General features: G+C 45.0%; 1 protein-coding gene across 1 annotated transcript; it reads left to right on the top strand.

Moving 5' to 3' along the window:
- The first annotated feature begins 22,757 nt into the window (after nt 1–22,757).
- Nucleotides 22,758–24,055, top strand: LOC140740929 (eotaxin-like). Its single transcript, XM_073070568.1, has 3 exons — nt 22,758–22,872; nt 23,225–23,333; nt 23,420–24,055. Exons 1-3 carry the CDS (start codon nt 22,794–22,796, stop codon nt 23,523–23,525), a joined length of 294 nt encoding a protein of 97 aa, XP_072926669.1. The 5' UTR covers nt 22,758–22,793; the 3' UTR covers nt 23,526–24,055.
- The last annotated feature ends 1,050 nt before the right edge of the window (nt 24,056–25,105 follow it).

Genomic DNA, 25,105 nt, shown 5'->3' with positions numbered 1-25,105 from the left:
GCTATCATCCCTGCTAGTGTCTCCTTTCAATCAATTTTGGCCAGCTCCTCTCTCAAGCTTCTGTAATTCCATTTTCTCCTCGAAAATACTGATACATCTGACTTTAGTTTCTCCTTCTCTCATTGCACTATGAATTCTATCATATTATGATCATTGTATTCCTAAGGGTTCCTTTACTTTAAGCTCCCTTATAATTCTGGTTCATTGCACGACACATATACCAGAATAGCTGATCCCCAGTGGGCTCAACCATGAGCTGCTCTCAAAAGCCATGTTGTAGGAATTCTACAAATTCTCTCTCTTGGGCTCCAGCACCAACCTGAAAGGAGATGGTCGGGATACAGAGGAGCCCGTCAGGATATCGGAGGAGCCTGCCAGTGTGGGTAAGGAGGAGGTGACCTGGCTGCAGACTGTGTTGCTGCCCACTGCTTGGAAGCATCAAAGTTGGTGCAGTGTAACTGTGGGAGCTTTTCACTTGTGATCATAAGATTTTGTTGGACTGTGATAATGAATGTTGCTGCAAACGTTTTATCCTTGTCTGGTGGATTGGCGGATGATGTGGGACCTGTGTAGTCTCAGTTGTAGCAAATACTAGCCTCAAGCCTCTGGCTTGCCTGCTGCTGCAGACCAGGTGAGAGAGACAGAAGGATTACAGCTTAGCGTCCACGCTCGGATGGGGCTGGCCTCACCCCCCGCCCTCCGCCACTGTGTGCAAGAGGGCTATGGCAGGCTGGATTGTCTACAACTGCACACTGCCGGGAGACTCTACCATCGATTGCCAAACGGAGTGCTCACGGTCTTAGACTATATGTGTTTTTTAAAAATAAATATGCTTCTTTGCTCGCTATTTTGAATGTTTTGCACCTTGGCCCCAGAGGAACGCTGTCTTGTTCAGCTGCATCTGTGTATGGTTTGAATAATAACTAAATTCGATTTGATTTGATTTTGATGTTCCCAGTCTACCTGCATTTTGAAATCCCCCATGACTAATATAACATTGCCTTATTGACATGCCTGTTCTATCTGCTGTTGTAAATTGTAGCCCACATCTTTGCTACTGTTCGGACGCCTATACATTACTGCCATCAGAGTCATTTTACCCTTGCACTTCCTTAGCTCTACCCACAAGGATTCTACACCTTCCTGTGGCATCTCTTTCAAATGATTTGATTTCATTTTTTACCAACAGAGGCTCCCCACCCTCTGTCTACCTGCCTGACCTTTCAATACAAAGTGTAACCTTAGGTGCTAAGCTCCCAGCTAGAATTTTCTTTCAGCCATGACTCAGTGACGCCCACATCATACATTCCAATCTCTAATTGTGCTACAAGATCATCTACCTTATTCTATATGCTGTGTGCATTCAAATACAACACCTTCAGCCCTGTATCCGTCAGGACTGGAGAAAAAAACTGAGGAGCAGATTTAGAAGGTGGGGGTGGGAAGAAAGAAACACAAGGTGATAGGTGAAACTGGGAGGGGGAAGGGTGAAGTAAAGAGCTGGGAAGTTGATTGATGAAAGAGATACAGGGCTGGAGAAGGGGCAGTCTGATAGGCGAGGACAGAGGCCATGGAAAGAAGAAGGGAGGGAGAAGCACCAGAGGAAGGTGATGGGTAGGTAAGGCGATACGGTGAGAGAGAGAAAAGGGGATGGGATATGGTGAATGGGGAACGCTAAAGGGGTGGAGGGGGCATTACCAGAAGTTCCAGAAATCGATGTTCATGCCTTCAGGTCGGAGGTGTTACGTATCCCCGTAACTGGGTCACTTACCAGCAAAGATAGAGAGTTCCGCTGAAGTCTGATGGCACTATTTTTAAAAGTTTTTATTTATAAAGGGGCACAAAAGTAAGGTTAATACAAACATTCAGATAATATACGTCGTCAATACTCAATCTAAAGTGCAGGTATAGTAATAATCAATCAGAAATAAGCTCTATCGTTGTCTAGGGGATAACATATTGTCCATTGGAAATATAAAAGTCATTCAGAAGTCTGCAGGCTTCAGCCTTGTGGGAACCGCTGGGTTTCCCATGTTGGAGAGAGACAGAGAGAGATTGGTGAGAAAAGGAACACTTGCCCAGGTCTTTACGAAGCAAATCCGTGGAATCAGGGGAGCAGGCTTCCCTGTTGTTAGTTAAAAGCGGTTTTCCGTGATTCCAGCCACAGACTCCAGATTCCGAATCTAACGCACGTGGCTTCCCGCTACGACGGGATCGCTATCGTGTCTCCTTGGTGCGTCTAAAGGGGTCGTCCCCCCCAGACCCTCCTTTATACTTCCTCACGGGATCGCAGGTGTCAATCAGGTTGCAGGTGTTGCAATCTCTCTCTCAACAAGCCCACTTTGCCCGAGGGCTTTACACGTGGTCTCCATGAGACAATAGTCAATGTCGCCTTATTCTGCATCCCGGTGGAATGCGGTATTCAGCACGTCTCTCTTTCTCTCTCCCATTTCCTGTGTCTATTCAGCACGTCTCTCTTTCTCTCTCCCATTTCCTGTGTCTATTCAGCACGTCTCTCTCTTCTCTTGGGTCATTGACCCCCCCTTCACTAGGGCTCTTGCGATTCTCACAAAGGAGGGGGCTGGGATCATAACACCTCCCCTCTTAAACGTTTTTTTACCAGTGGTTAAAATCAGTGGTACAGAGTCTTACAGGATTTTTGAATCTAACACAGTACACAAGCTTTTCTTTTCACAGAGTACTACTGTTATACATTCAAGTCAGTATCTAAACAGTTAACGATTACAGTGTCCCTTTCTTTAATATCTTAACATCGCGTACCATACTAAAATCTTGTAGCATCAGACCTCAATTCAATAACCACCTATTTTTTTTCTTCAGCAACAAAACTAAGGAGGTGTGATCTTAGCTTAGGTGCATCAAAAGTTTATGCAAATACTAATCGTTTCGGTCGTTTCACTTCACCGGCAGGTCTCCAAAGGGGCTGTCTTTATTATTCACAGGCTTTGGCGCAAACCCGTACAACCTGCTTTGCTGTTTAAAAATGGCATCCGCATTAACCGTCGCCTCTTTTTCGGTGAGTCCCCCCGTGGGGAACTTGAGTAATTTGGTGTGGTGAACTCCCGCCCGTCTCGTTCATCGGGGTTATTTTATCAACACCACTTAGACCATTTCCACCCAATTCTTTAATTTTACCCAGGTGGCTAGCCCTTTTGTCAGGACCCTTCAGGCTATTGGTTTTTAATTCGAACTCTTCGTTCAAGTAGCATTTCGAATGCGGCCTCTTCACACACCACCCTGGCATAACAATAGTGTGGGGGGCCCCGCTATCTCCCGGCTCACTCTGTGAGCGATCTGCCAGGTTTAAGATTTCTTCCTTCGATTTGGGAACTACAGACTTTCCGTTTCCTTCAATAACAATCCTTATCCCCCCATGGTCGAGTTCCACTTTAAGGTTCACCACCCCTTCGTGTACAAACACCTGGGAACCCTCCCTTCCCCCAATTACCAGGGTTAACCCTGTCTTCACTGAGCCCAGTCCATCTGACCCACAGGGACTGCATTCCTTTTCAACTGAATCAAATACCTCAGACTTTTTCTGAGCTCCTTTACTAGGTTCAGTACCACGTGCATCCACATCTTGGACACACTCAAACGGGACATCTGCCTCTTCCAGGCTTTCAATACCCGTACCCTTTTCAAATTCTAAATTCCCCTGATCCTCCCAGTTCCTCTCTGGGCAACTCCCTTCCGGAGTAAACTCAACCCCGCGGGCTGAAATAACCTCGTCTGCCAACCCAGCAGACTTCTCCAAGGTAATGGCATCCTTTTCATCTAGGACTGCCTTCATCTCATTATCGGGAACACCTTGACAACTCGCAACTTCTTCAAACAGGGCTGCCACCCCCGACAGATCATCCATGTCCAACTCTGGACCTTTTAACAGCTTTTTCTGTTTCTCATCTTTATTTCCTACCTCTAGGACCTTTCTCTTCGCTAAGGGAAGATCTAGCTCCTCTCCCTTAACCCCTTTCACTTTACTACTCTTCGGTTTACCACCCTCAGAACCCTCGTAGTACAGGGTCGGTAGGACCGTCTCGGCCAAATCAATACTGGCCAGATTTAAACTGCTCACTTTCTCAGCTGCCTTTCTCGACAGGCTGCAAATGCTCGCGCCTGTGGTACAGACTGGAGAGGCGAGGGGCGGGGCTGCAATCCTCACAGGCTGTTTGAGCCGTGTCACCCTTGTCCAAACCTGTCCCCCGGCTAAATCATTTCCGAGGAGGACGTCTGCGTCAGTTCTCGGGAATTCTGATGGCACCCCTATTTCGACTGGTCCAGATACCAGCTCACAATCCATAATTACCTGATGTAGGGGCACCATTTCTATTCTTGTACCTATCCCCTTCACGGCGACCATTCCCCTTCTCCGACCGAAATCTAGTATCTCACGGTGGATCAACGACAGCTCCGCCCCGGTGTCTTGCCAGATTCGGACGGGAATGGGTGGGTCTCCCCCCTTCATGGACACGGTTCCGGGTGACAGCCAAGTCTCTGACCCCTCTCGTACTCTGTCTACCTGGGGCTCTCTCGTCGATTTACTGATTACCACGGCACACCTGATAGGGACCCCTGCTTTCCCTTTTTCTGGCTCCTTTCTCGGAGCAAAGCACCTAGAGGCAATATGTCCTCCCTTCCCACAATTAAAACAGGTCAAGCCCGGAAATCTCGGGCCGCCTGGCCTTTCCCCCTCAACCTTACCACTAGCTCTCGGTGGGACCTCTGCCTCAGCCGGCGGACTTTCTCGGTCATTCCCACGGTCTCTCGGGTAACCTTTTGGCGAGGAAAACTTTGTCCTGTGGGTTAGGGCATATTCATCTGCGAACCTAGCAATTTCCGAGATGGACTTATTCGGCTTCTCATTCAAATACATCCGGATCTCCTCCGGAACACACCCTTTTAATTCCTCAATCAAAAATAACTCCCTTAAAAGCCCATAATCCCCGTCCACCTGTTCTGCAGTGCACCAACGGTCCAAGAGCACACCCTTTTCATAGGCTAGCTCGGTATACGTTTGATTCCACCCTTTCCGTAAATTTCTGAACCTTTGTCTATAAGCTTCAGGTACTAGCTCGTAACTCCGGAGAATGGCCTCCTTTACTTTGGCATAATTCTCCGCTTCCCCTCCCTCGACGGCCAATGCCGCATATGCTCGTTGTGCCTTCCCTTTTAACACACTTTGTAACAACGCCACCCACTGCTCTTTGGGCCACTTCTGATTTACTGCCACCTTTTCAAAAAGCAAGAAATAACTATCAACATCCGACTCTTCGAATGGAGGTACTACCCTCAACTCCCGACTAACATTAAACCTCTCGTCTCGATCTAACGCTAGATCTCTTCGCTCTTTCTTTAACTTCTCCATCTCCAAGTCATGTTCCCTCTGTTTCTGTTTCTCCTCATACTCTCTTTGTTTTTCAGCTCATTCCCTCTCATTCTCGGCTACTTCTAGCTCTTTTAGCCGAATTTCATGCTGTCTTTGCTTTTCAGCTTGGTCCTGCTCTTTTTTCACCTCTAACCCCTTTAGTTGGAGCTCCTGGTCCCGTTTCACCTCTAACTCCTTTATGCGGAACGCCTGCTCCCTTTCTCTCTCAGCCCGTTCTTTCTCTCTCTCAGCTGCTTCCAGCTGCTTTATTTTAAATTCATGTTCCAACCTTAATTTCTCCAACTCTAGCTGATCCATCCCACTAGCTGGTACTTTTTCAGGGATATTTTCCAATACCTCAGCTTCGAACACATTCTTCCCAGTGTAATACTGAGTTATGGCCCCTCGCACCTCCCGCTTTTTCATGGATGACCTCACTTCTGTGAGGTCCAATCCCTTCGCCAAATTTAACGTCTGATTTGGTGGCCGCCTCTAGTGCCTCCACTGTCGGGTTTTTCATAAATTCATTCACGTCCATCTTTGCTGGTTTCCCGTCTGGCTACCCGCGTACCAGATCCAAATTTTTTTTTTGACTTACAAACCCAATTCACTGCCCTCCCAATTTGGTTTCAAATCCCGGACGAGCCCCCACGTTGTTACGTATCCCCGTAACTGGGTCACTTACCAGCAAAGATAGAGAGGTCCGCTGAAGTCTGATGGCACTATTTTTAAAAGTTTTTATTTATAAAGGGGCACAAAAGTAAGGTTAATACAAACATTCAGATAATATACGTCGTCAATACTCAATCTAAAGTGCAAGTATAGTAATAATCAATCAGAAATAAGCTCTATCATTGTCTAGGGGATAATATATTGTCCATTGGAAATATAACAGTCATTCAGAAGTCTGCAGGCTTCAGCCTTGTGGGAACCGCTGGGTTTCCCGTGTTGGGGGTGGGGGGGGGGAGAGAGAGAGAGAGAGAGAGAGAGAGAGAGAGAGAGAGAGAGAGAGAGAGAGAGAGAGAGAAACTTTGCTCCAAGTCTTCAACCCCATATCTCTTCGTAAACCAAATCTCCCAGGTCCTGACTCAGCCTGGTCCCGATTCTACACTCACTACGGAGATTCTGCCTCCTGATCCTGCCTCCGCGTCAGAGTCCTGCACTTGGGTTCGTTTTCCTGCCACGTCCCCGTCACAGCTATACTCTCTGACCATAATCCAATAAAGATGATTTGGAGGATGGATATTACACAGTCTTCATCTTATAGTTGGAGATTTAAGACATACAGGTATATGCTTAATGATCCTGAATTTCTCCGATTTATGAACAGCCACATTGATTTTATTTATGGAAAATAATACAAATTCTTCTTCCTACGCTAACAAACGGGAGGCTTTAAAAGCATATACCAGAGGACAAGTCCTTTCATATAGCACACATAAGATAAGAGAAAAAAGGAAAACTCTTGTATCTCTAGAGGAAGAGATTAGAAATCTTGAACATAAACATGCTTTTACAAAAAGTGAAGAAATACTTAATACACTGACTTTAAAATGGATTCAATACAATAATTTATGTACAAGAAAAGCTGAGGCAGATATGGCCAGAACTAACTATCATTATTACGAATTCGGAAACAAAACTGGTAAGTTACTTGCCTGGCAAATAAAAAAGGAAGAGACCAATAGATTTATTCAATCTGTTGCTAAGGGTGATGACAGATCCCTCATTAACCCACAGGACATAAATCAAGAATTCAGAAAGTTTTATGAAACACTATATAAGACAGATCATGATATAGAAAATACCAAAGCAACACATTTCTTGAACTTATTAAATCTGCCTAAGTTAGATCCTGAGGATAAAGATCGTCTTGACTCTGATAAAGCTGAAGAAGAGGTTCTTGGCGCTATGAAGTCTCGACAGAATAATAAAGCTCCAGGCCCAGATGGCTTTCCAATTGAATACTTTAAAGCCTTTTCAGATAAGCTTTTAATCCCTTTAATAAATATGTTTAAGGAGTCACTGATTAATAAAACTCTGACTAGTTCTCCTAGTTTTCTGCCTAGAAATGGCTACAATAACATTACTGCCAAAACTGGAGAAGGACTGTCAAAAATGTACTTCTCATCGGCCCCTTAGTCTTTTGAATTCAGATTACAAGATTTTATCAAAATTAATTGCATTAAGATTAGATGACATTATCCCTAAAATCATTAATGCTGATCAGACAGGTTTTGTCAGAAATCGATGTGGATCTGACAACGTACGGAGACTTTTTCACATAATAGAAGAGGCTCATATGCAAAATGATCCCATGTTGATAATTTCGATGGATGCAGAGAAGATTTGGACAGGATAGAACCTACCTTCCTTTAGCAAACTTTTAAAGCAATGAATTTTGGAGAGAGATTTATTCAATACATTGAAACATTTTTTGCTGGTCCTAAAGTTCAAATTCTAACTAATGGAGTCCTGTTGGGTACCTTCCCGCTATCCAGAGGAGTCCGCCAAGGTTGTCCAAGTGCTCTGCTGCTGTTGTTAATAGCTATTGAGCCGCTGGCTATTGCCATTCGTTCTAATCCCACCATTACCGGAATTAAATTTGGCTCAAATGAACACAAACTAGCCCTTTACGCTGATGATCTCTTAGTTTTCCTGTCTGATCCAGAAAAGTCATTACCCTCCCTTCTACAATGTTTCCAACAATACAGTGCTGCTTCTGGATATAAATTAAACCTTACAAAAAGTGAAGTCATATCTTTTAATATACAGGATAATAACTTTAAGGACCTAGTCAAACCCTTGCAATGGTGCTCGAATGGATTTAAATATTTAGGCATAGAAATTAGAAGATCTGCAGGCGAAATCCTTAAAGGTGATTACATCAAATTATTGAATCAGGTTAAATTAGATCTACAGAAATGGAGAGAACTGCCATTAACTTTAATTGGAAGAGTGAACTTAATTAAAATGAATATACTCCCCAAATTTCTATATTTATTCCAATGTGTCCCAATTAAAATTCCCAAAAGTCTATTTAATGATTTAAACAAATCAATGTCCAGCTTTTTATGGAAAGGTAAAATCCCTAGAGTCAAATTCTCAACCCTTCAGGCCCCTTATGCCAAGGGAGGATTAAATCTTCCTAATTTTAAATGTTATTATCTTGCAGCTCCATTCCGTCCAATATGGTGTTGGTTGCACTCTGAGAACAATGAGACTAGATGGCTTCCTATTGAACAACAGCAGTTAAAAAATGTTCCCTTAAAAGTTCTTCCTTTTTTAACATCTAAGAAAGCATTTATAAATATTACTAAGAACCCTATAATTTTAAATTCTTTTGCAGTATGGCAAGAAGCTCATGCAGTTACTGGTATAAATACCTCATTATTTTGGAAAACTCCTCTGTGGAATAACCCCAATATCCCCCACCTGATTGCTGATGGAATTCTAAAAAATTGGGTTAATAGTGGTAGAAAAACAGTTGAAGATTTATATAGCCAAGGTAACTTTGCCAAATTTCAACAATTGTCTGGTAAATTTAATCTACCAAATCATAATTTACTTAAATATTTTCAGATTAGACACTGGGTCCATAACAGTTGTACAGTCTATCCACAAATTCCAATAGAATCCCCGTTTGAAAAGCACTTGTTTACTGAAGCCCTGTACACTACAAAGGGTCTTATGTCATCTATTTATATTATTTTAAACAGTAACTTGCCAATCTATACTAAGAGTGATATTAAAAATAAGTGGAAATCAGATCTTGAATGCAATTACAATGGTGCTGATTGGCATAATATCCTTCATGTGTCTCAAACTGTATTAATTTCAACTAAACATAGACAAATACAGTTTAATATTTTTAACAGGACCTACTACGCCCCACATAGACTGCACAAAATATACCATTACGCTTCTCCTAATTGTCAGAGATGTAAATTTTGTGACAGAGACTTACTTCATATGCTTTGGAATTGCTCTTATCTGGAAGACTTTTGGAAATACATTGTTAGAATAACCTCAGATATTATAAAAAGCGGAAGTTCATTTGATCCTAGGGTCTGGATTTTGGGAGATCTACAAGGTCTTAATGTGAATTACAATAAAAAATACTTTATATTGCTTGCGGCTACAGCCGGGAAAAAGTGTATCCTACAAAATTGGAAATCTGAATTTCCTCCCTCACACAGGCAGTGGTTAAACGAGTTAACATCCTGTAGTAAACCTGAAAAGATCTTGTATAGTGTGAGGAGGAAGCCAGCAACATATGAAAAAACATGGGGCTCCTTTTTGGCCTTATTGCCATCGTTACAGCTCCTCGTCTACTGAATTAGTATGGATACCTGTCTTCCCGTGCTCCTACTATCTGCTTAGTGTAGTAATATACACCTTATTAATATGCACTAGGACCTCATACCTTACTTGATTGAATTTTACTTTTGCTATTTTTCAATTGAGAATGAGGAAGAAATTTTTACCATACCAGGGTTGTGGGTGGGGGGGGGGGGGGCGGGGTGTGGGAGGGAGTATTTTGTCCGTTTTTTGTTAGTGTGTTTTTCTTATGTCTGTTTATAAAAATGTTTTTTTTTTTGCTTCAATAAAAATATCAATATAAACAAATGGAGAGGGCATACATTTAAGGTGTGAGAGTATATTTAAAAAGGATCTGAGTTGTAACTCCACCATCAGCTGCCAAAGGTGGCATTGATGTCTGAACGACTGTTAAAAACTTCGGATAAGCACATGGTTCGGAAGCATTATGAAAAATACAGTCCAATCACGACAAGCAGTGGGATGGTTGAGGAACAGTGGAAGACTTTCAAAGAGATTTTTCACAGTGCTCAACAAAAGTATATTCCAGTCAAAAGCAAGGACAGTAAAAGTGGGGAGAGCCAGCTATGGATAAAAAAGGATATAAAGGATGGCATCAAACTAAAAGCTCGAGACTACAAAGTCATCACGAGTGGTAGGAAACAGGAAGCTTGGGAAAACTTTATAAAACAACAAAGGACTACTTTGCAAGCAATAAAGAAAAGAGAAAATAGATGATGAAATTAAACTAGCACAGAATATAAAAACTGAAAGTAAATTTTTTTATAATTATATAAATCGGAAAACAGTAGCTAAAGGAAATGTAGGTCCCTTGGAGGACGAGAAGAGCGATTTGATATTGGGTAATGAAGAAATAGCACAGGCTTTGAATGACTATTCTATATCCGTCTTCACAGTGGCAGACACCTCTAACATGCCAAAGAGAGATGATATGGATGCAATGGGAGGTGAGGAGATTGATACAATACTTACACTAAAGAGGTCGTGCTGAACAAACTTGTGGGCCTGAAGAAAGACAAGTCTCCTGGTCCTGATGGAATGCATCCCAGGGTACTGAAAGAAATGGCAGAGGCTGTAGTTGAGGCTTTGGTGATAATTTTATCAAAATTCCCTGGACTCTGGGCTGGTCCCAGCAGAATGGAAGAAGGTAAATGGCATGCCACTGTTCTAAAAAAGATATAAGCAAAAGGCAGGTAACTATAGGACAGTTAACTTAACATCTGTAGTTGTAAAAATACTTGGAGCTGTCATTAAAAAAGAAATAGCGAGCATCCAAAATGAGATGGACCCATCATGCAGACGCAGCATGGATTCAGCAAAGGCAGGTCCTGCTTTAGCAATCAGTATGCTGCAGGGGTCCATGCTGGGCCTGCAAGTGTCACGATATACATTAACGATCTGGAAGAGGGGACCGAGTGTAATGTATCTAAGTTTGCTAATGACACTGCATTGAGTGGAAAAGCAAATTGTGTAGAGGATACAGAGAGGTTGCAGAGAGATATAGATAGGTTAGGTGAGTGGGCAAGGGTCTGGTAGATGGAGTACAGTATAATGTTGGTAAATGTGAGGTCATTCACTTTGGAAAGGAAAATGGAAGATCAGGTGTTACAATGAGTGGCGGGAAGCGGACCCAAGTGCAGGACACAGGCACGGAGACTCGACACGGAGATAGACTCAGACTCAACTTCTCCTCGGAGCTGGGACTCGGACTCGACTTGGCCCTGGAGCTGGGACTTAGACTTGACTGGAACACAGAGCTTGGACTTGGACTGGGACACGAAGAGACAGAATACCCAACTCTGAGTAGTGGCAAATGGCCAGACCTACTCAGCTGGAAATGAGACGACTAAAACAAACAACAACAGACAGTACGTATCTTGACATGGGGAAGCTCATGAAGACGGTCCCTTATTCTTGGCGGCTCGGAAGACAGTTCCTTATTCTTGGCATCTTGGAAGACAGTTGTTATTCTAGGTGGCTTGGATGCTGGTCCCTTGTTCTTGGCGGCTTGGAACGGACAAAGCCTCACAGCCCCGGAGACGCACCGGCCTCGAGTAGCTGAAAGTTAGAGATTATATCCTGCCGTTTAGAATGAAAATCAGGTGCCTTAATCAAGGAGCCAGGTAAAACATGGGGAAAAGGAAATTAACGGGAAAGGAGTAATCAACGGACCGGACTGTGACAGTAACCCTCCCTCTCACTGGGAGCCTCCAGGTGATCCAACAGGTTTGCCCGGATTATCAGCGACCCGGGTGGGTTGGGGGGGGTGTTTGGCAGGAGGTCACAATGGCTGACAGACACAGTTTTATCATGTAATACCCAGGAGCTCTGAGTCACTTTCTTAAAACCTCCAAGTTGCTATCCGGACGGGATTCCAGCAGGGGAATCTGTAGTGAGAGTTTGTGAGAGTGTCTGCGTCCGCTGGGTCTATGTTTGGCTAGTCCGTTCTGTTGCAATGAGTAGCAGGAAGTGGACCCAAGTGCAGGACACAGGCACGGAGACTCGACACGGAGACGGACTCGGACTTGACTGGGACTCGGAGCCGGGACTCGGACCTGACTGGAACACAGAGCCAGGACTCAGACTGGGACACAAAGAGACAAAATATCCAACTCTGAGTAGCGGCAAATGGCCGGATCCACTCAGCTGGAAACGAGATGACTAACAAACAACAACAACAGACAATACGTATCTTGATGCAAATACGAGGAAATCTGCAGGTGCTGGAAATTCAAGCAACACACACAAAATGGTGGTGGAACGCAGCAGGCCAGACAGCATCTATAGGAAGAAGTACAGCTGATGCTTCGGGCCGAGACCCTTCGTCAGGACTAACTGAAAGAAAAGATAGTAAGAGATTTGAAAGTGGGAGGGGGAGGGGGAAGATCCGAAATGATAGGAGAAGACAGGAGGGGGTGGGGTGAAGCTAAGAGCTGGAAAGTTGATTGGCAAAAGGGATACACAGCTGGAGAAGGGAAAGGATCATGGGACGGGAGGCCTAGAGAGAAAGAAAGGGGGAGGGGAGCACCAGAGGAAGATGGAGAGCAGGCAAGGAGTGATTGTGAGAGGGGCAGAGAGAGGAAAAAAAGAGGACAAAAGGGGGAAATAAGTAAATAAATAAGGGATGGGGTAAGAAGGGGAGTAGGGGCATTAACAGAAGTTAGAGAAATCAATGTTCATGCCATCAGGTTGGAGGCTACCCAGATGGAATACAAGGTGTTGTTCCTCCAACCTGAGTATGGCTTCATCTTGACAGTAGAGGAAGCCAAGGATAGACATATCAGAATGGGAATGGGACGTGGAATTAAAATGTGTGGCTACTGGGAGATCCTGCTTTCTTTGGCAGACAAATTTACCTGGTCCTTTTCTGACACCTCCCTCCCTTTCTTGATCTTTTTGTCTCCATCTCTGGAGATGGCTTATCTACTGATATCTACTATAAGCCTAAGGCTCTCACTGCTACCTGGACTATTCCACTTCCCACCCTGTCTCTTGCAAAAATGCCATCCCGTTCTCGCAATTCCTCCATCAAAGCCGCATCTGCTCTCAGGATGAGGCTTTTCATTTCAGGATGAAGGAGATGTCTTCCTTTTTTAAAGGAAGGGGCTTCCCTTCCACCACCATCAACTCTGCTCTCAAATGCATCTCTCCCATTTCATGCACATCTGCTCTCACTCCATCCGCCTGCCACCCCACTCGGGATAGGGTTCCACTTATCCTCACCTACCACCCCACCAGCCTCCAGGTCCAACGTATAATTCTCCGTAACTTCCGCCACCTCCAACGGGATCCCACTACCAAGCACATCTTTCCCTCTCACCCTCTTTCTGCTTCCTACGTGACTCCCTTGTGCACTCGTCGCCCCCCCCCCCTTCCCTTCCCACCGATCTCCCTCCTGGCACTTATCCTTGTAAGCGGAACAAGTGCTACACCTGCCCTTACACTTCCTCCCTCACCACCATTCAGGGCCCCAGATAGACAGACAGTCCTTCCAGGTGAGGTGACACCCCACCTGTGAGTCGGCTGGTGTGATATACCGCATCCGGTGCTCCCGGTGTGGCCTTTTATATATTGGTGAGACCCGACACAGATTGGGAGACCGTTTTGCTGAACACCTACGCTCTGTCCGCCAGAGAAAACAGGATCTCCCAGTGGCCACACATTTTAATTCCACGTCCCATTCCCATTCTGATATGTCTATCCATGGCCTCCTCTACTGTCAAGATGAAGCCATACTCAGGTTGGAGGAACAACACCTTATATTCCGTCTGGGTAGCCTCCAACCTGATGGCATGAATATTGATTTATCTAACTTCCGTTAATCCCCCTCCTCCCCATCTTACGCCATTCCTTATTTATTTATTTATTCCCCTTTTTTTCCTCTCTCTCTTTTCTCTCTCTCTGACCCTCTCACAATCACTCCTTGCCTGCTCTCCATCTCCCTCTGGTGCTCCCCTCCCCCTTCCTTTCTCCGTAGGCCTCCTGTCCCATGATCCTTTCCCTTCTCCAGCTCTGTATCCCTTTTGCCAATCAACTTTCCAGCTCTTAGTTTCATCCCTCCCCCTCCTCTCTTCTCCTATCATTTTGGATTTCCCCCTCCCACTCCCACTTTCAAATTTCTTACTATCTTTTCTTTCAGTTAATCCTGACGAAGGGTCTCGGCCCGAAACGTCGACTGTACTTCTTCCTATAGACGCTGCCTGGCCTGCTGCGTTCCACCAGCATTTTGTGTGTGATACATATCTTGACATGGAGAAGCTCATGAAGACATTCCCTTATACTTGGCAACACAGAATGAACAAAGCCTCACAGCCCCGGAGACGGACCGGCCCCGAGTAGCTGTAAGCCGGAGTTTTTATCCTGCCGGGTAGGATGAAAATCAAGTGCCTTTATCAAGGAGCCAGGTAAACATGGGGAAAAGGAAATTAATGGGAAATGAGCAATCAATGGACCGGACCATGACATCAGGTTATTACTTAAATGATAAAAGCTTGCAGCATGCTGCTATACAGAAGGATTTGGGAGTGTTTGTTCATGAGTCACAAAAAATCGGTTTGCAGGTGAAACAGGCTATCAAGAATGCAAATTGAATATTGGCCTTCATTGCTAGAGGGATTGAATTTCAGAGCAGTGAGGCTATGCTGGCATTGTACAGGGTACTGGTGGGGCTGCACCTGGAGTACTGCGTCCATTTCTAGTCTCCTTACTTGAGGAAGGATATACTGGCTTTGGAGGTGGTGCAGAGGAGATTCACCAGGTTGAGTCCAGAGATGTGCTGCTTAGGCTATGAGGAGAGATTGAGTCGCCAGGGACTGTACTCACTGGAATTCAGAAGAATGAGAGGAGATCTTATAGAAACATGATGAAATGGATAGATAAGATAGAGGCAGGAAAGTTGTTTCCACTGGTAGGTGAGACTAGAACTAGGGGACATAGACTCAAGATTCGGAGAGAGGGTTTAGGATGGAGATGTGGAGCAACAGTTTTTCACAAAGAGTGGTGAATCTGTGGAATTCTCTGCCCAGTGAACCAGCAGAGACTACTCAGTAAATAAATTTGAGACAAGGTTGGATAGATTTTTGCAAAGTAGGGGAATTGAGGGTTATGGGGAAAAGGCAGGTAGGTGGAGATGAGTCCATGACCAGATCAGCCATGATCCTATTGAATGGCGGAGCAGGTTCGATGGGCCAGATGGCCTACTCCTGCTCCTATTTCTTATGTAAATAGGACTAGGTTGGTGGTCACTATGGTAAGCAAGGTCAAGATGGACTGAAGGGCTTGTTTCCTGCTTCATGACCGAATGAGCCCGACAGTCTCATTAACCAATCACTCCAGGCTATCCTCCCTGAGTACCATAGTGATTTTCTTCCCGTTCAGGAGTGCCATACCCATGATGTGGATATCAGCTGGATGTGAAGAGGATGTTTCCTGTGGTGGGGACATCCAGAAACAGAAGTCACAGCCTCAAAATTGAGTGGTATCTTTTAGATCACAGGTAAGGAGTGATTTTTTTTTAAGCCAGAGAGTAGTAAATCTGTGGAATGCTCTGCCACAGACTGCAGTAGAAGCCAAGTCTGTGCATATATTTAAGGTGGAAGTTGATCTTTTTATGTTAGGTTATGGCATAAGAGGATATGGCAAGTATGGGGTTGAGTGGGATCCAGGGTCAGCCATGATGGAATAGTGGAACAGACTTGATGGGCTGAATAGCCTAATTCTGCTCCTGTGTCTTATGATCTTATGTCACACCTGGAACATTGAGCCGCCAACCCAGTACATCACTCAAGCAACTTTCATTGATTGCATCAAAATCATCATCCCAGGTGTTGATCCAGCATCTCTAAATGGCTGATCTTGCACTTTTATTCATATCCCAGAGCACGGAGACAACTTGTATAATTGGAATTGTATTCTTATTATTCAATTTTTCTTCATCTTTGAAAACAGACGGTGTGGAATTTCTGAAGGAAGACAGAGGTGCCATTACATAGAAAGTGGGCCCAGGAAGTTAACTCAAGAACAGCCATTCGGAGAATTCCTGTACTTCCCTTTTTATGGAACACTGAAGCAGTGGCCAGTGCTGGTTTTGGGGGACTTTCCAGACAAGCCCTAATTTCATAAAGCAGAATATGGGAGCTGGTGAATCACACGGTCATCAATTCCATCCTGGTATAGGACAAGATGAAGGCAGCTCTCTGCGTGGTCGCAATTTTGAAAGCTCTGTGCTGTTTCAAGCAAGCTGTACCCGCCCCGGGTAAGAGTTTTTCCCAATTCTGGTTTTTGGATTTCTCTGGAACTTTTGATCTCCGTCTGAACTTTGACGCTGACTTTGCTGCTCCTCTGAATTTACTACTCAGTAAATACCATAGTGAACACAGTACTTGGACTGTGATTTGGTCACTGCTTCAATGCCCTGACACTTCCAGGGGACCAATTTTGCCTCTTGCTATCCCTATGCTCTTAACAAATCTGTAGAATGGCTTAGGATTCTCCTTTACCTGGTCTGCTAGAGCAACCTCATGCCTCCTGGTTTCTTTGTTAAGTGTTTTCTTGCATGTCTTAAATTCTTATACTCCATGAGTACATAATTTGTTCTGTGTTGCCAATACCTGCTAGTCGCCTCCTTTTTTCCCTAAACCTGTTTTCTTTACCTTTTTATTCTGACAGGCATGTACAAGCCTTGTGCTGTCAAATTTTCACCTTTGAAGGCCTCAGGCTTACCAAGTCCATCTTTGTCAGAAAACAACCAGTCCTAATCCAGCTCCTTTCTGATACCTTCAAAATTGAGACGTACAAAAAAGCTGGATGAACTCAGCAGGTCGGGCAGCATCCGTTGAAAGAAGCAGTCAACGTTTCGGGTCGAAACCCTTCATCAGGACGGAAGAAAGAGGGGGCAGCGGCCCTATAAAGAAAGTGGGGGAAGGGCAGAAATCCAACCAGAGGAAAGATCAAGGGGTGGGGGAGGGGATAGGCAGGAGAGGTGAAGAAGGAATCTAAGTGGAAAGCACTATGTGTAGTAGAAGAAGGCTGAGTCATGAAAGGTGATAGGCAGCTAGCAGAGGAGACAGAGTGAAGGTGGGATGGGGGAAGGGAGAGGGAGGGAATTACCAGAAGTTGGAGAATTCGATGTTCATACCAAGGGGCTGGAGACTACCCAGACGGTATGTGAGATGTTGTTCCTCTAACCGCAGTTTGGCCTCATCATGGCAGTAGGGGAGGCCCGGTATGGGCATATCCGAATGGGAATGTGAAGGAAGTTGAAATGAGTGGCTACCGGGAGATCCTGTCTGTTGCGGCGGACGGAGCGTAGGCGCTCGACGAAGCGGTCCCCTAATCAGCGTCGGGTCTTGCCGATGTAGAGGAGGCCGCACCGGGAGCACCGGATGCAATCGATTACCCCAACAGACTCACAAGGGAAGTGTTGCCACACCTGGAAGGACTGTTTGGGGCCCTGAATGGTGGTAAGAGAGGAGGTGTAGGGACAGGTATAGCACTTATGCTTGCAGGGATAAGTGCCAGGTGGGAGATCTATGGGGAGGGACGGGTGGACCAGGTAGTCGCGGAAGGAATGATCCCTGCGAAAAGCAGAGAGGGGTAGGGAGGGAAAGTTGTCCTTAGAGGTGGGGTCCAGTTGAAGGTGGCGGAAGTTGCAGAGGATAATATGCAGGATCTGGAGGCTGGTGGGGTGATAGGTGAGGACAAGGGGAACGCGGTCCCTGTTGTGGTGACGGGAGGATGGGCTGAGGGCCGAAGTGCGGGAAATGGGGGAGATGCGGGTGAGGGCATCATTGATGATGGCAGAAGGGAAACCACAATTCTTAAAGAAAGAGGACATTTGGGATGTCCTGGAACGGAAAGCCTCATCCTTGGAGCAGACACGGCAGAGACGGAGGAACTGGGAATAGGGAATAGAATTTTTGCATTTGGCAGGGTGGGAAGAGGTATAATCAGGGTAGTTATGGGATTCAGTGGGTTTATAGAAGATGTCAGTGGACAGTCTATCTCCAGAGATGGAGACCGAGAGATCAAGAAAGGGCAGAGAAGTGTCCGAGATGGACCAAGTGAATTTGAGGGCTGGGTGAGAGTTAGAGGCCAAGTCGATGAAATTGACGAGCTCAGCATGGGTGCAGGAAGCAGCACCAATGCAGTCGTCAATGTAGCGAAGGAAAAGTTGGGGAGCAGTACCACTATAGATTTGGAGCATAGACTGTTCCACATAACCCACGAAGAGGCAGGCATAGCTAGGGCCCATGCGAGTGCCCATAGCTACTCTATAACCCTTGGTCTGAAGAAAGTGGGAAGAGCCGAAAGAGAAGTTATTAAGTGTGAGTACCAGTACGCCAACCTGAGGAGTGTGGTGGTGTTGGGGAACTGGTGAGGTCTATTGCCTACCCATCAAAATTGGCCTTTCTCCAATATAGAATGTCAACCCACGGACCAGACCTATCCTTTTCTGTATTTACTGTGAAACTAATGGCATTATGATCACTAGATGCAAAGTGGTCTCCTGCACAAACTTCTGTCTCATTCCCTAATAGCAGATCAAGTATCGCACATTCTCTTGTCGGCACTTCTATGTACTGATTAAGGAAAGATTCCTGAACACATTTGGCTGTCACTTAACCCCGTGACGGGTTAAAGAAGCAGCAGAAATGGAAAACACTTTGGAGTCTGGTATTGCTATTAACTAATAGTGTATATTAGCAACTATGCCATACAGTAATATAAATGCAGATATATCAAACAGGTTAGCAATGATTATATATATATGTAAGTGTGGAAATAAGAAAAACAAGCTTCTTCAAGCCTAGGGGTAAATAGATACAGTCTTATGATGATGAAGAAATTTCAGTTCAGTTTGTGGTATTTAGTCGAGTAGAGCTGGAGAGAGAGAGAGGTGTGTAGGTCTTCAGGTGAGCTGGTGCCGTCGATCTTCCCGTTGTCCTCTTCAATCCTTTTAAAGTCACCGACTGTGACCATAATAAAGGTGACCATTCTTCTGTGGTGGAATTATCAACCCAGGCCAGGGTTGGACACACAAATAACTCCCCACCGGTCACACATTTTCTGCACTGCGAGAGCCACTGATCGGTTCTCCTGATCGTTCCTCCAAAAACCCACCTTCCTGTGGGCACAACAAAGCTCATCCAGTGTCCAAAACCGTGTGTCTGTGTGTCCAGCAGCTGACCTGGCATTTATCTCAGCATGCAGAACACCAGCTGTCCATCAAACTGCTCCGCCCTCCTCTCTCTGTAAGAACTTACAAGCAGGCAGTGTCCTTGTAGAAATGTAAACAAACTGCCGAGAAGCCATAACATCAATCTCCTGAGCATTCTTCACCTCTCTCTCTCTCTCTCTCTCTCTCTCTCTTAATAACAAGGACTCTGCGTTGTACACCTCCCTCTCTCTCTTTCTTGTTAAGAGCACAGTTCATAGGGTCAATTCAAGACCCCGTCACATGACAAACTACATTCCATCTGGTACTTTTACAGTGTAGGAGTCTCGGACAATAATTGACAAAAATAATTTTATAAATAAATTAAACACAGTAATCCCACCCAGGATTAAAAAGAAATTTCTTAGTAAAAGTTCAAAGTAAAATTTATTATCAGAGTTCTGTACAAACATGTCAGCACAAACAACCACGAGGTTCTTTCTCTGCGGGCATACTAACAAATCTATAGAACAGTGACAGTAAACAAGATGTAGAAACTGTAAATATCAGTAGGCTAGGCAACCCTAGGGAATTTCTCAGGTAGGGACATGTTCAGCACAGCTTTGAGGGCTGAAGGGCCTGTATTGTGCTGTAGGTTTTCTATGTTTCTTTCAGAAACTGTAGACAAACTGTGCAAAAGCAGATATAAATAAATAGCCATAAAAGCAAGCATGAAATAAGATACTAGAGTTCTTAAATGAGTACAGTTATCCCTTGAGTTTAAGAGCCTCATGGTTGAGTGGTAGTAACTCTTCTTAAAGCTGGTGATGTGAGTCCTGAGTCACTTGTTCCTTGTACCTGATGGCAGCAGCCAGAAAAGAGCATGGCCTTGGTGGTGACGGATCTTTGAAGACCGAAGCTGCTTTCCTACAGCAATGTTTTATGTCGATGTGTTCAGTGTTTGGGAGCGTTTTACTCATGATGCACAGGGCCAAATCTACTACCTTTTGTAGGATTTTCCACCCAAAGGCCACTACCAGGCCATAATGCACCCAACCAACTCACTATCCACCACACGTCTATTGAAGTTTGCCAAGATTTTTGATGACATACCAAACTGCTGCAGTCCCTTGAGGAACTAGGGGTGCTGTCAAGTTTTCTTTGCTATTATTCGTAAATGATTTGTCCAGGACAGGCGTTCTGAGATAGCGACACCCAGAAAATGAAAGTTACTGACCCTCTCCACCTCTGGTCCTCTGATGAGTACTGGCTCATGGACCTCTGCTTTCGCACTCCTGGACTACAATCGGTCCCTTGGTCTTATTGACATTGAGTGAGAGGTTGTTATTATACCATTCAGCCTAATTTTCAATCTTCTTCCTGAAAGCTGATTCATCACCACCTTTGATACAGCCCAAAGCAGAGTTGTCATCAGCAAACTTGTATATGGTGTCAGAGCTGTACTTAGCCATACAATCATAGGTGTAAAGCGAGTAGAGCAGGGGGCTAAGTACACATCCCTGCAGTGCTCCTGTGCTGGTGGAGATTGTGGAGGAGCCAATCCAAACTGACTGGGGTCTACAATCCAGGACCTAATTGTACAAGGCAGCATTGAAGCCCAGTTCTTAGAGTTTACTTATTAGTTCTGAGGGGATGATATAGCCACAGTTAAACAATTCTGTCACGAGAATGCAGACTAGCTGAGAGAAAATGCAAGAAACTGGGCTAGAAGCCACCAGAATATTTCCAAGGAAAAACTTGCCTCCTTTCACACTACTGAATGTTCTGCAAGCAGAGCCCATTTCCAGGATTATTACAGAGAACTGCAGTGTTTGGAGAATATTGTTCTCAACTACAACCCAACTCTTCAACTATGCTCTGACCAACAATGCCCTAGCAGAGCATCTGCCACAAAATGTGAGGAACTTACAATATTTTTAAATCAACAAAATTACTGTATAGCTAGATAGTGGTATCTTCCATAACCAAACTCATAGCTCCATACATGCAAACACCCCTCCCTTATCTTACATTCTAGCCCTGTATTCTTCTTCTCTGGTCCTTCCAGGATATTCACCCTTTTCACAACTGTAACACTTCCCTTGATCAGCAGGGAAACATTCCCTTCTCAGCTGCACCTCCACCTGTCATGCCTGAAACCTCTATTCTAGTACACTGAAAACCACTCTTTTATTCCCAAGTTGTAACTGTGCACTGTCACAGGGTGGTGATGAATGCTTTTAGACTATTTGAGCTGACAAGTTACTGTATGGCACATTTGGACAAGTCATTGATAAGGCCACGCTTTGAGTATTGTGTCCGGTTTTGGTAGCCCTGTTATAGGAAAGATACCATTAAACAGGACAGATTGCAGGGAAGATCTGGGAAGATGCTAACAGAATTCGAGCATCTGCATTACAAGGAAAGGTTGGGTAGGCAAGGACTTTATTCTTAAGAATTTAGGAGATGGAGGCGTGATCTTATAGAGAAGTATAAAATGATAAAGAGCACATAAATCACGTGCAGAACGCAAAAAGATATTCCTCCGAGTAAGACAACTGAAATGGACAGGGCATAGATTTAAGGTGAGAGAGTATTCTTAAAAAGGATCTGAGTTGTAACTCCGCCATCAGCTGTCAAAGGTTTCATTGATGTCTGAACGACTGTTAAATACTTCGGATAAGCACATGGTTCGGAAGCATTATGAAAAATACAGCCCAATCGCGACGAATGGGACCAGGTTGCTGGTCACTATGGAAAGGACGAGCTGGACTGAAGGATCTGTTTCCTGTTGAGTGACCGAATGAGCCCGACAGTTTCATCAGCCCATCCCTCCAGGACATCCACCCTGAGCAGCGCAGTAATTCTCTGCCCCATCAGGAGTGCCATGTCCGCTCTGTCACGCCTGGAGTTTCTATACTCAGGGACATTGAATCGCCAGCCCTGTACTTCACTCAACCAACTTGATTGCAACTCAATCAACTTTCTTTGATTGCAACAGTATTATCATCCCATGTGCTGTCTCTAAACGGTTGATCTTGCACTTTCATCCATATCCCAGTACACGGAGAGAACGCATGCATTTGAAACTAGCTCTTGTATTTCAACTTTCTCTTCCCCTCTGAATCGGATGTGGGATTGCCTGACAGAAGTCAGACGCGCTAGTACTAAGAAAGTCCGCCCCAGAAAGTTAAAGAGCGCCCTTTGCAGCTTAACTACCGAAAGGCCATTCGGAGAATTCCTGTACTTCCCTTTTTATGGAACATCGGAGCAGTGGCCAGTGCTGGTCTGGGGGACTTTCCAGGCAAGACCTAAATTGATGACCATGAGTGCCGCCAACACCCTTTATAAAGCAGACTATGGGAACTGGTGAATCACACGGTCATCAATTCCATCCTGGTATAGGACAAGATGAAGGCAGCGCTCTGCGTGGTCGCAATTTTGGCAGCTCTGTGGATCTGCTGTTTCAAGCAAGCTGCACCCACCCCGGGTAAGAGATTTTCCTTATTCCCAATATTCCATACCCAATCCCGACAATGCACCGTGATCAGCTGCGGGGAGCAGCTCTCCCGCTTCCCATCGGTTGGTGGTGATATTGAACAGCTCACAGTGGAATGATTCTCTTGGAGAGAGGGTCGGGAATGGCAGTCAGTCAAAGGGACTGGAAGGGTCATAAGATCGGTAGAGGAATGGCGTACAGTAGTTTATATGAAGGACGGGGTTACACCGTTAAATGTCTTGGGTTGGAAAGGCCTTCATGCGCGAGGCAGTGCGTTCACGTGGGTTAAGGTGGGTTGAGTTATCTAGCGGTATCTAACTATTTGTTTTTCCTTCTCCCTCAGCTTCAATCATAACGCTAGAATGCTGTGAGAGGTTTAGGACCACGCCCATTCCTCGCAGGAGGCTTAAGAGCTACACGGAAGCTCTCTTGTGCCCGACACCTGCTGTCATGTAAGTGTTTCAACGTGCAACTGCAAAATGTTTGAGAACAATGGTTGATGACTCTCCCGTAATCGCCACTGTTTGTTCTGCTTCAGATTCACCAACAAGAGGAATATGAAGATTTGCGCTAGAGCCGAGGAGGAATGGGTTAAAGAGTCAGTGGAGTACCTGGACAGGAAACACCAGGGTGGCAGAGACTAAGTGAAATCTCCAGACTTCAACAAGGTGTCAAGAGCACGTTTTGAACGTGGGTTCAATTCTTCCCGGCTCCCGAATGGAGGTGAAACTTCAGCATCGACTCGGGAAGTTGACGCTGGTGCCCAGTGAAGAAAGAGAGCTGAGTTTGAATCATATTCACAGTTTACAGACAGAGAGCCAGGCATACTTTATTGATCCTGAGGGAAATTGGGTTTTCGTTACAGTCTCACCAACCAAGAATAGTGTAGAAATATAGCAATATAAAACCATAAATAATTAAATAATGATGAGTAAATTATGCCAACTGGAAATTAGTCCAGGACCAGCCTATTGGCTCAGGGTGTCTGACACTCCGAGGGAGGAGTTAAAGCCGTGTCGGCATGTTTCATTCAGAGGTCAGATTAGGACCCGGTGCGTTATAGTATTATAAACCTACGATGTTAACTGGATCTCTATCGCGTGTTGTATGGAGTTGTTAAATTGATCCTATTTTGTTTGTACATTTGTTAAGTATTAATAAAGATTGAAAGTGATGTGGGCTGTGCTGTGTGTGAGCTTTGATCAGCGTCACCTCATTTGCATGGGCTCAGACTGAGCTCAGAGTATCGGTGCAGGGGAGGGGACGTGTGTGTGATCGTTGACAGATCTCTCCATGTCATTCCTTGCAATGGGACTGGAATTCGGAGATACACCTCAGGCTGAGGAACGTTAGGAAAGAATCAAACTTTTGGGCGAGTTTGCCCATCCAGTTTCCGATCACTGAGTTCCCTCACCCGTCATTCACAGACTAGGAAGTGCTGGAGCCCCAGTACTGATTACTGCCCCCCACCATTCGTTAATGATGTTGAATGGCAAATCGGCCCATTGATTCCGGCTCTCTGTACTTGTTAGTGCTCCACTCTCCGCCCTCTGCCCTAATCACTGTGCCATGGTGCCACGGATGTTCTACTAGGTCGTATTTCTTATCGACCAGGAAGGAGGACGTCCCATCATTTCTCCCTGTCAGTCATTCGCATAGTCCCTTTCCGCCTTATTCTCTGTAACCTATTCTCTCTGCGATGGGATCAGCTCCCCAAACCTCCCTGGGGCCAGTAACAAAAGTCAATTAAATCTGTCATTCTGGTGCCACCTTATCAGATACATTTTGGAAATCCTGTACACTCCCTCTGCTACTCCTACCTTATCATCATAGCTGTTCCATAGGTGTCATGGGTTCATGCAGCACAGAACCAGGCCCTAACATAGCATTTGCCAACTGAACAGGCTATGACCAAGGATCTCTGAAGGTGGCAACACAGACAAACAGAGTGGTGAAGAAGGTATGGGGTGGGGGTGGGGGAGGTTTGGCCTCCATTACCCCGGGCTAGGATATATCCTTCTTGTTATTTCTTCAAAGAATTCCAACAGATTTGTCAGGCAGGATTTTCCCTTGAGGAACCTATGCTGATGACACATGTGGCTTCAAGTACCCTGAGACCTCATTCTTAATAATCAAATCTAACATCTTCCCAACCACTGTGGTTTATAGTTTCCCTTCTGCCTCTCTCTGTTCTTGAAGAGTAGAATGATATTTTCCAGTCTTC

The sequence above is a fragment of the Hemitrygon akajei genome, chromosome 17, assembly GCF_048418815.1.
Source record: "Hemitrygon akajei chromosome 17, sHemAka1.3, whole genome shotgun sequence".
In the NCBI taxonomy this organism is placed as follows: domain Eukaryota; kingdom Metazoa; phylum Chordata; class Chondrichthyes; order Myliobatiformes; family Dasyatidae; genus Hemitrygon; species Hemitrygon akajei.
The sequence above is the reverse complement of the archived record's forward strand: the minus strand, read 5'-3'. Positions and strand labels throughout refer to the sequence as shown.